This window comes from Cucumis sativus, chromosome 5, assembly GCF_000004075.3.
Source record: "Cucumis sativus cultivar 9930 chromosome 5, Cucumber_9930_V3, whole genome shotgun sequence".
Classification (NCBI taxonomy): domain Eukaryota; kingdom Viridiplantae; phylum Streptophyta; class Magnoliopsida; order Cucurbitales; family Cucurbitaceae; genus Cucumis; species Cucumis sativus.
This window is the reverse complement of record NC_026659.2, coordinates 26,786,028-26,797,392: the sequence shown is the minus strand read 5'-3', so window position 1 is coordinate 26,797,392 and position 11,365 is coordinate 26,786,028. Positions and strand designations below refer to the sequence as shown.

General features: G+C 32.2%; 1 protein-coding gene across 7 annotated transcripts; it reads right to left on the bottom strand.

Annotated features, from left to right (window-relative positions):
- Positions 1-274: 274 nt before the first annotated feature.
- LOC101218906 lies at positions 275-7,032 on the bottom strand. 7 transcript variants are annotated; one of them, XM_011657420.2, is made up of 9 exons: positions 5,970-7,029; positions 4,774-4,860; positions 3,736-4,469; positions 3,338-3,473; positions 2,872-3,220; positions 1,843-2,773; positions 1,661-1,740; positions 1,193-1,253; positions 275-732 (listed from the first exon to the last, which is right to left on the bottom strand). In XM_011657420.2, exons 2-6 carry the CDS (start codon positions 4,781-4,783, stop codon positions 2,665-2,667), a joined length of 1,338 nt encoding a protein of 445 aa, XP_011655722.1. In that variant the 5' UTR covers positions 4,784-4,860; positions 5,970-7,029; the 3' UTR covers positions 275-732; positions 1,193-1,253; positions 1,661-1,740; positions 1,843-2,664. The 7 variants fall into 7 exon arrangements, with proteins under 7 accessions (XP_011655722.1, XP_011655721.1, XP_031741672.1 ...); XM_011657419.2 differs by having other exon boundaries at positions 2,872-3,473; positions 4,778-4,860; positions 5,970-7,032; XM_031885812.1 differs by having other exon boundaries at positions 2,872-3,473; positions 4,778-4,860; positions 6,460-7,032.
- Positions 7,033-11,365: the final 4,333 nt, after the last annotated feature.

Here is an 11,365-nt window from a genome sequence, read left to right as displayed (position 1 = left end):
ATTTTTTAACCCTTTACAAAATATCATTATAATTGAAGACTCATTTGTTTATTATAAACAACGACTAAACCGTCTATAACTTAACTATGATAGAATCGAGTTAATAACACACACTCATTATCCGACTTGTTGCAATCCCTATAATTTAAGGGTTAAATTGTGCAATAATCATTTTGGCCTCTATAGCAAAGTTCAAACAAATTAATAAACACATGAAAGGTTTGGGCACATATATATATAAATAGAGTAGAACATTACTTTTGCCCACATCACATCCATAATTTTATCAATAAATACATAATTAAAAGAAGCACTTACAAAACAATAATAATGTTAAAATATGTTAATAACTACCTAATAGAGTTAACGATTAATTACATAAATTAGACCTCAAAATGGGTCCCTCTAATTGAATTAGACTAATAATTTTATTATAATTAAGAAAGTCTCTAAATTAATCTGCTCTGCTCTTTTGTCGGCCACCACGGATGGTTAAGGATGCAATTCCCTCTTTTTGTTGGGATCTAATTGTAAAAAGGAAAAATATTAAGGGGTTAGATTAATTAGAAAAACCCAGTCCACTTCAAGGACGCTTGAGCGACATGTTGTGGACAGGACGACGACGTTTTAGGTGAGCATAGTCCATTGTGAAAATCTGCGACGACATGTCGGCCACTTTCACCCACTTTCTCCCCTTTCCTTTATTTAACTTCGTTCCTTGTTCCTCCTGACCTGTAAATGTTGCAATTACGTTAATTACAAATCTCTCTATCTAAACCAATTGAGTTGTGTTAGTTTGGTGAGGAAATGAGATGAATGGCATAACTTTGAAAACCCTTCAACTGATTTAAACAAATGATATTAACTATTAAGGGGAAGGGATTGATGGGGAATTGATTTTAAATGGACAGTAGATGAACTAAAATGGAATGAATTAAATGGCAGGGACAGTGTTTGAGAGTGCAGAAATGTATCTAAAATGTGAAATAGAGTACTTATTTTCTTTAATCAATGTGGTGTTACTGAAAATATGGCTATGCCTCAAATTTTCCATATTCTAGGAAGCAATATTGTTGCAGTTTTTAGTGAAAGATCTGGCAAGATTGTGGACATGACGGGGAGGACTTATTTAAAGAAACTTGCATATTTTTGGATTTTTTTTTGTAAAAAAAATATAGTAATCGTGAATCACCTGAAACATTTTCCTTGTGGTTATCTTTTTGTTTGGCAACTTGGAATCCTTGAGCTTCAACCTGTTTCCAGGAAAATCATTAGTAATCACAACTTCAACAGCAGCAAGAGAAGACAGATATTATCATGGTCGGCCCCCGTTTGAAATGACTTTTGAATTTGAAGTACATATAAAGTCATTTCAAACAGGATTGTGACTATGTTTTGTGAATGTTTTTGATATGGCTTAAAGTAATTGTTGTAACTTGATCAAAACCAGGGTCAATTTGACTAGACAATGCTTGAAATGAAAGAGCATTTTGAGGAAGAATGATTGTCAAGGAAACATTAAAACCACCGTTAAGAGAATGAAAACAAAAACAAAGGTTGATTTAATATTGAACACTTTTTTTTTGCTAAGGTACTTGAACAGTTCGCTCAAAGTAATTTATGTCAAAATGACTTATTTTAAAAGCACTCTCAAACATACCTTCTTATCCACTCTTGCAGCTTCTTCTAACATTTTGAACTTCCTTCCTAAAACAAGAGGAGAATGCACACCTTCAGTTGCTGCAAGATCACAAATACTTCATTATTCCCAGAGAGAGAAGAAAAAGAAGAAGAAGAAAAAGAAGAAGAAGAAAAAGGAGGAGGAGAGACAAGTACACACACCTTGCAGGGGAGAAGACTGATCCAGAGCATGTGAGGAAGCAGAAGGTATCAAAAGAACCAAGATAGAAACACAGCAAAGTATGGCCATGACTATCAAACCCATGTCTAAGTGTAACAAATTTTCTGCCTAAGTGAGTAAGCAGAGAAATATATATAATACAGAGAGAGAAAGAGAGAGAGAAAACAATATGTTATTAGTGACTTTACACAATTCAGGTAACTCTTGTCACCACTAGAAGGGATTAAATGTAATGACTTTTTTGTTGATATATTTTTTTGTAGCAGTCTTGAGCACTACAACTTTTTCCCATTTAACCAACAAAATGGGGGTTTTCCCCACTTAAACACTCTGCTTTCCAATGCCATGAAACCCAAGAAAATTATTTTTCTTTCTCGTCGTGTTTGGTTTAGCTTAAGCATAGAAACACTGGGGCAAACCATTATGGAGGCAGGTCAACTCGCTGAAACCTTTTACAGTCACCATGATGGTTAAGAACAATTAAAACAATGTTAATCTGCAGCTTTTTCATTTTTATAATCACTTGGTGTTCGAACCAACAAACATGTGTTTCAGCTAATCTCGTAAGATGACCTTACAACATGTAAACATTCTCTGTAAGTTGAGCAGTAATGACGCTCCTTTAAAAGACAGAAATTCAACCTGTATGATATTGCAATCTGAAGAGAACCTAACAAATGAAGGTAGAGTGGCATTGGCAAAGATTGACCATATTTATGCTACTCGACTGAGAAAAGACTTGGGTGATGTATATTTTAGATACTAAACCTATGGATAAATTATGGATAAATTAGTAGAAGCTTTCAGAATCTACAGCACAAAATGCCATGTCTCCATCCCCGATGCTTCTGTAGATGCTTTCGATCAGGTTTAACCATTCTGACAGGACTGCTAGTCCACTCGGATTGTAATCTGCAGGAAGATAAATATTTTGCTCCCATTAGTTCCGAACTACAATGATAAACAAACAAATGGGCATACACTAAGAAATAGCTGATCAAGAGCTTTACATAGGAAAGGCAAACGAACGGGTGCTGGTTGTGCTGCTATCAGACCGATGAGAGATGCTGCCAGAGTAACCTATACGACCCGAATTAGATATCAGACTCCCCAAAGGTGCCACAGAGAAACTTGTTTCACCCACGCCTTGTGAGACTTCGCTTGAAACAGTATGACTATCGAAATTCCCAACTTCAGTCTTAGGTATGTCTTCATATTCCACTCGTCGTAAGTCCTCATATTCCACATGTTTAGGGTTACTACTAGTAGTGTGACATTCTGCTTCACATTTGTCGGCAGAAGCTAAAGGGTTGGAGCTGGTAGTCTCTTTGCAGCCCACGGAGGCACTGGTCGAAGGAGCTGAAGAGTTCAAGTCACCATTATCAGAACGCTCCAGACCATCACTAGCTGTGGATGCTAAAGAATTGAAATCGAAAGTAATGTTTCCTTTGTCCACTTTACTATTGTATGACATACCATTCGCAGAATCGCCATGTTTGGGATCTTCAGCTGAAGTAATGGACTCTGATGTCGCTTCTCTGGTGTTGCTAAAAGATTCTTCAGCTACACGTACCAAAACAGGGACTTCCGAACACGTAGTTTCAATAAAAACCTGCATCAGAACAAACAAAACAGTCACCTTATAGCCAACCCTCACCCCCGGTCTCTGGCTGCAATTGTACAGTTTAAAACTTACAATACTGGCAACAGTGTCCAGAGCTCCAAGAGCTCAATACAATTAATTGTGCACAACACTCTAATGAATGATAATAAGAGCTAGATACAAGAACAGTAATGAAAAGCCCAACTAAAGACAGAACACATACATGTTCATGATGTAAATTGAACATCTATTATGTCAAAAAGAAACATACCTGTTCAGACTGAGGGTGAGGCTTAATCTCATTGTTGGTCAGTGGCTTTAAGCTCTCTGTAACTAAATCTGTCATTGGCATATCATTATCAGTAAAATATGCCACATCATATTCTGCCTCAGGTGTAATAGCCAAATCCTTGGAATCGTATTCATTGGGTGAGTCCTTACTGCCAAAAGATTCTGAATGCTCTGAATCATCTGAAGCAAACATATCTCTTTGCTTTAGTTCTCCTACCGACTCGTCCTTCCAATCTTTTGTAGGAGGGAGAATGGAACAGACATCCTTCTCATCCAAACTACTACCACAAAAGAGCTTATCCCGTGGAGTACCATCATCAATACAAATATCCTTAACAATATTGCAAATATTTTCTTTGTAACAAACTATTAGTTCAGGAAGTTGGCATTCAACAACACTCTTTTCCATGTATAACTCGGAGTCTTCCTCAGACAAGTCTGCTTTACAAGAATTATTGAGTGGTGACACAAAGGCTTTAACATCGTCATAGTCATTAAAATCATCAAGATCTAAGCATTCACGCTTCTTTGCAACCCAACCATCTGCATCAGTATTATTGTGATCGGCATCCACATTGCCTTTGAGATTGTTTGTAAATTCTTTCTGATCTTCAAGCTTCATCCCACCCGAATTGAGAGCATCATTATCACATTCAAAAGACTTGGGAACAAACTTGGGGCTAGCATTTGAATGGCAAACTATGGGCTCACCTTCTGTAAAAGAAATCAAATATAAATTCCATGGGGACTTTTATTTTTGGTATAACTTTTTCTGGCCAGTGGCAAAGGGGAAGATCAACTGATTTTTCTTTTTTTAATCTTTTAGCAACTTGTTTATTATAAATATTTCATTACTGGAAGAAATTTGATTTAAGAAAAAGTAAAATTATTTGAAGTAAACGAGGGCAGCCTAAACAATTGAAACAAATTCACAGGGTTGAGAGATAGTGCAGAAGTAGAACGAAATTGTGAAATGGTATTTCCTTTAAGAAAAGAAATTTGAAGATATGAGAATTACCAACTTTCATGATTCACGTGGACTGTTCAAATGGATTTTCTCAAGATGTGTATCAAAGTTGGCTGAGATGACTATTATGTGGAGAATCTGTCATTCATAGGCAAGAAAAGAAAAGTAAAAAAAAAGCTAACTCAAATCCTTCCATCTTCGTACAATTGCACAATAAATTTGTTAATTTACATAGCAGAAGGTCAGCTCAAAAAGTATAAAACAGGCCAACTTTTAAGTTTAAAGTAACAAGAAGAAGGGTTTTCTGAGAATGGTTCCCAAAAGTCAAAAAACCAAGATTATCCTTCCATTGACTGCAAGAAAAAATAACCCATTTGATGACATTCACTACTAAGAATGAAAAAAGTCGTGTTTTTCTAAAAACTTTGGCCAGCTTACAAAGCATGTATTCATCCATAGAATGATATAGAAAACTGATCAGAAAAGAAGATCGAGTCAAGAACTTAATTTCCAAGGGGCAGCATAAAAATTGTAAACAAAAATCTGTACAAATGGGATGCTGTGTAAGTAAAATTTTCAAGCAAATCCAGTATCCTGTTCATGCTAAAAGACAGAAGATTTGACTTTACGAGAACTTACTTAAATCTGAACGAAAAAAAAAAAAACCCAAATATTAAATCAAAGGGTATCCGAGATCGGCCCCTCTCAAAATTCTCACCACCCTTTTTTGTCTGGTAGTCCAGATTAGATCCGACCACCTTGTTATTTAATATAATTTAGAGGAAACAAAAAAAAAAATGAAAGAAAGTTCCAAAGAACTGAGAGAAAACCCAGATAGGAATTCATCAATTCTGTGCACTGATTCATGGAATCAAAAAAGGAGAGAAAATCCAATTCATGAATAAGAAATCTGACAAACAAAACAGATCCAATTCCAAATAAAATTTCGACCCCAATAAATATGATCCAACTGTTGACTTATCTAAGAGCTCACAAGGAAAAAGAAAAGGAGAAACCCAACTTTCCCTTCTCCATCCACATCCAGTATGAGCTTCAAGCAAAAGTGGGTGAAAATAGATGGAGAAAAAAGCGTAAAGTGGAACTATGGTGGTGTGGGTGTGAGACTTAGAAACAGCTAAATAGGAAATATAAGAAAATGATTGAAAATGAAAACCATGATCGCTGGAACAGTCAGTTAATACAGAAATGAGAAAAAAAAAGAAGATGAAAGAAAGGGAGCTGGGAACCTTGAGACATATAAGAACAGAGGAAAATGAAGTCCACAATGTGTTAGAGCTACGGTACAGAAGAATCCCCTAAACAGCCTGAAACGAAGAGGTGCGGCTGTATAAACCATTAAAGATTATTACGACAAGCAGATGAGAGAATAAATGGGGTCGCACACACACACACAGAGAGAGAAGGAAATGAGTTGTTATTATCTGTTTCACTAATTAAAGGTCAACTATGAAAAGCACCGGTCCCTCTCTACTCTCTCTCTCTCTGCAATTAATAAGGGGAAGCGAACGGTCTAGTAAAATGGCTTGGTTTTTAGCACTTTCATACATTCATTCACAAACCCTTTTTAAATTCCTTCTTAAACTACCCATCCAACTTCTCTTCCACCTCTTGCAACTAAAACCCAGATTAAAAAACTTCCCATCTCCTCAAACAGGGGAAATATTTTCGAGGAAAAACGAAATAGAAAAATGGGTTGAAAAATGGAATTCGTTTTACCTACTAAAAGAAGGCTATACTGTAATGTAGCTCTTCTTTTTTAATGGGTCAAGCAGCAATCCCGAATACCCTTTTGCAGTGGAGTCAGTTCCTGATTTGGTTCGATGATCATCGACAGCTGATATTAAACCGAGAGACGAGAACCCTTTTTCCTGGGGGTGACAATCATGTCAGAAAGTATAACGGAGAGGTGTTTCCATTTCTACGCCCTGAAAAGCAACAGAGGGAGAAATTTATTTGTATTTGTTGATGGGTTTTCCTCTTTTATGCCGGGAAAAGTGAGAACAGAAGGAATTAGCTGGAGGAGAGAGGGATTAGAGTAGACTATAACAGGTTGGATGTAGACGCTGATTCTGATTTTGGGTGCTGCTTCCTTCCTTTCTTCTCTCGTCTCTCTGGATTTTACCCAAAAGCTCTGCTTTGCCCCGCTTTTCGGATCAGAATCGGTCTCCTATTCCTTTTTTCTTTTCTATATATACATACATATATATATATATATTTTGTGGGTCCGTTTTTCTTTTCGTATCATACTGATTTGGGAATTGGGATTCTGAATATTTTCGCCATTTTTATGCCATCATTTCCTTCAAAAGCTTCCTTTTTTTAATGCACAAGATGGTGAATATTTTGTTTGATTGATTTGATTTCTTCGTATACACTTTAAACAACAATCTCGATTATTAATTTCTTTACTAACTTTTGGGCTCACACTTGTTAGTGAAAAGTGCTCCACTAATTTTAGTAATTCAACTTTGTATTACAAATGGTTACAAATTCCTTTACAATTTCGTTTCTTCTACCCGCCATGATGGTCAAAAGCACTTTTGTTCTCCCCTTCCGTACCCTCCCCTCCATCACAAATGAAAAGAATTACCGCCTGACTTTGTATTTAACATTACACAATTAGTTAACCAATACTTTGAATTAGTTGAAACTAATCTCAAGAAATACATAGTTATTAAAGTTAATATAATTCTGCAAAGTGGTTATGAATTATGATGATTGGATCTTATGATTAAATATTGGGTAATAAACCTACCATATATTGGAGGGAGTAGTTATATGGAAATAATTTTATATAATCAAAATTAAAAATCCCTAAACAACATTATTTGTGTAAGGAAAAAAATGATAATGAGGATTTAGAATAATAGAAATGATTATAAAATTGACATCCCACCAATATTAATGCATGGTTGGGAGTGTGGTATAATATTGTGTTATATATTAGGTTGGAGTTTGAGGTTAGTGAGATATTATGAGAATCTTAGTATTAGGTTAAACTAAAAAAGTTGTCATTACATTTTTCTAATTATTTTTTAAAAAATTGTGTATATTTTTTGTTTCGAGAGTACAAAAGTTAAATTTTTAGTTCAATTTTAAATAGAAAAATATTTTTTTTTCTTAGCTAAGCTTAGTTTTTTAAAACATTACGTACATAGATGATAAATTAAGAAATTTAGAGGTTGAATGAATAGTGTACGTTCCTATATTTAATTTTAGAAGAAAAAAAAGATCGTGTTTGGTTTTTGTTTTTGAAAACTTAATTTTATGAATACTGTTTTCATTCAAAGTTTATTTGTTATTTGTTTGTTTTTTTTTGCTAAGATTTTAAAAACTAAGCTCAGTTTTCAAAACTAAAGAAGGCAGAAAATTTTCATAATCTTTTTTTCTTCAAAGTTTGAATAAAAGTTAATAATGGTATTTAAGAGATTGCAAATCAAATTAAAAAAATGATGAAGAAATAAACTTAACTTTTAAAAAAGAAAATAAAAACCAATAATACTCCATTTCATCATCATTCTAGTTTTTTTTTATTAAAAACAAAAACTATATAAGTTTTATAACGGATCTAAGAACGAAAGCTTTATTTCTTATTTTCAGTTAATTTCCTTCGTCATTTTTTTAAAAAGAAAAACAAATTCCTTATTTGAAAAAGAAAACGATTACCAAACATACTCATTTTTTGAAAAACTTAAAGTCAAAGTTAACAAAAATACAAATAAATAAGTTACCAAACGAGAATCCACAAATATGACTAAATGGACATAGATGGTTAAATTATATATAATATTTAGAATTATTCTTTATATAATATTTATTGAAAGTATTTATTATGACTCTCATAAAAAGATTTTTCATAACATGCGATAATATTACTTTAAATAATATATATTTATTGGGACAATGCCTTATACATATACGTTCTATAAAATCTAACGAGACTGCATTAAAGTAAGTTGATTAATTAACCACCCTCTAGATAAGTGAGCTCAACCACAATATGATAAATACCGAAATGAATAAGAATAGAAGAAGACTATCACAAGTTGTGTCCTTGTTTGGAAGACGTTGATCCATGATTGAAACTATAGATATTTTATTAATCGTTTTAAATTATATTTAATTGAATAGGTTGTGCACCAAGAAAGGACAATAGTTGAATAATTATATTAGAAGTTAATTAAACTGCATGAAATAGCCTCTTTAATTCTTAAAAAGAAAGAACATTAAAATATGATCCATTGACATAAGTGAATTAATTTGATATTTGTATTTCTTGAGTATAGTAATAGTAATGCCAAAAACGATTTATTTGTTAAGCAAACCGACCCATAAAGCAAAGTTGTCTACTTTTCTTTTTTTTTTTTTTTTTTCTAATCATATACAGAGGAATCCAATTAGAAAATAAAAAGTCAAATATCACATTTTCTTATATAAAAAGAAAAAGTAAACAAAAAGTTTAATCAAACTATATTATATTGACATCAAATCGTATGATCACTTTAAACAATTATTTCGATACATTTAACAGGTCTCACTAGCTACAGATTTCGAACTTTTTTCTTCTCGAAATGAAATAGGGTTGTGTTTGTTTTGTTTCGTCCAATTAGTTTGTAAATATTGATACCCTAATGAGCTAGTAATGAAAAAGGGTTTAGGGAAACTATTTGTTATTTTAGTAAATTGATAAAATGACACGTATGCATATGTGTCATCATCTTTATGTATGTATGTGAGAATTGAGATTGCTCATGTGGCATGTCCACCTGTCATTTTCATAAGTCAAACATTCTCACGTGGCTTGTTTTGAAGTACCTTCTTCTCATGCTTCTCTCCCTCTCTTCTATTTTCAATCCAACTTTATATTTTTTTCTTCAAATATTACAAGAAAGAAAAAAGTCACCAATTTCTTTTTTTATTTTTTATTTTCTTGCTCTTTCACTAATTAAAATAGTTAATGTTGGTGGGTCAACTAAAATATTTACCCATAATAAAACAATTAGAAAATCTCGAATTTTCTAAAAAAGAACGTGGAAAGATAAAGACGATAAAAAAGAAGAATAAACTCGAAATATTTTTAAGAAATGACGAGCTTAATGGAACTTTTTATTTGGTTATACAAATATTTGGCTGTTTGTTATATTTATAAAAATTAACCTAATTTTTTTTGGAAGATGAAAATGTGAAACTATTTTAATATAATCCAAAATATTTTCGTCATTGTCTCAGAAAAGCAAATAAAGAATTACTCTATGTCAAACATAAATTCAACCGATATCAAAATATATAAGAGAATAATATAAAATAGTAAATTTGACAAAATCATTTACAACAAAAAGCAAAATTTCAAATTCTATCAGTAGTAAACATTGATAGACATTCATATGCTTCTATCAGTGACACATATTGATAGATAGTGAAAAAAGTTATCGATTTCTATCCAAATATATATGTAGTCAAAATTGTACAAAAAAAAATATGTATAAATAATCCATAAATTTTGTAGGTTAGATTTTATTAAAAAAGTAGTTGGTGTTCATAATTGTAACAAACAACTCTATTTATGTAGTTGGTATGGTGTATTATCCCATTTGAGCACAACCTAATTAATTAACACATTATTAAACTATATCACATGTATGTATAATTGTTTTTTAGTTATATTTATAACAACTATTGTTTATTATCATCGTCACATTCCACATATTCTAATATAAATAACTAATATCCACGAACAAAATTAAACGTCTTATTTCAAAGTTAATATCATAAAGTGATTCTCATAAAATAATTAATATTAGAAAGTCATAGATTACTATCATAAGGTAGCCGTAATCACCATAAAAAATTGGTAATAATTTCCATTTCATTTTAATTTATATCACTGAATTTGAAAATCTTAAATGTGTCGTATACTAGAATCTAAAATTTCCCGTAATTTATACTTAAATCGTTAAAGTGACGTTAGGTCAAAGTAAAAATATGTAAATTGACATAAAATATATGAAATGTGGGAATTTAATTGGTTTGATAATTAATAGTGAATAGAAGAAAGGTGTGGGAGAGGGAAAAGGGCATATGAAGGATAAAGAGTGGGGACGAATGTGTACACAAAGCATTTATTTATAGTTATAGTTATGGAAAAGTAGTTAATTGAATTCGTATCACACCACCAAATCATTTAATTTTAAACCAAACTATTAATTCTCATAAATGTTCTCTCCACAAACACAATTTCTTCTTCTTCTTCTTCGTATCTTCTTATTATTTTTTACAATAATACCAAAGCTACCACGTGTGACCTTCTTTATTATAATTTAATTCTTACGTCACACTCCCACCTCTCAACTATTAATAATCAAATTCATCTACTTTTGTTCTTATTCACTACTTAGCTTTCGAGATTCTACTTTTAACCTTTATTTTTCTTCTTTCTTCTTTGCTACTCACTTTTGATTATCATTAATGTTAATGTTAATGTCTACTACATATATATTTAAATTCATTTTTCTTTATTTTGTAAAAATATCGAATTATAGTATAGAGAATTTGACTTCACACCTTCGATTGACGAACAAAGAAGTTAAGAAAATGTACAAAAATAGAAAAAAAAAAAAGACTA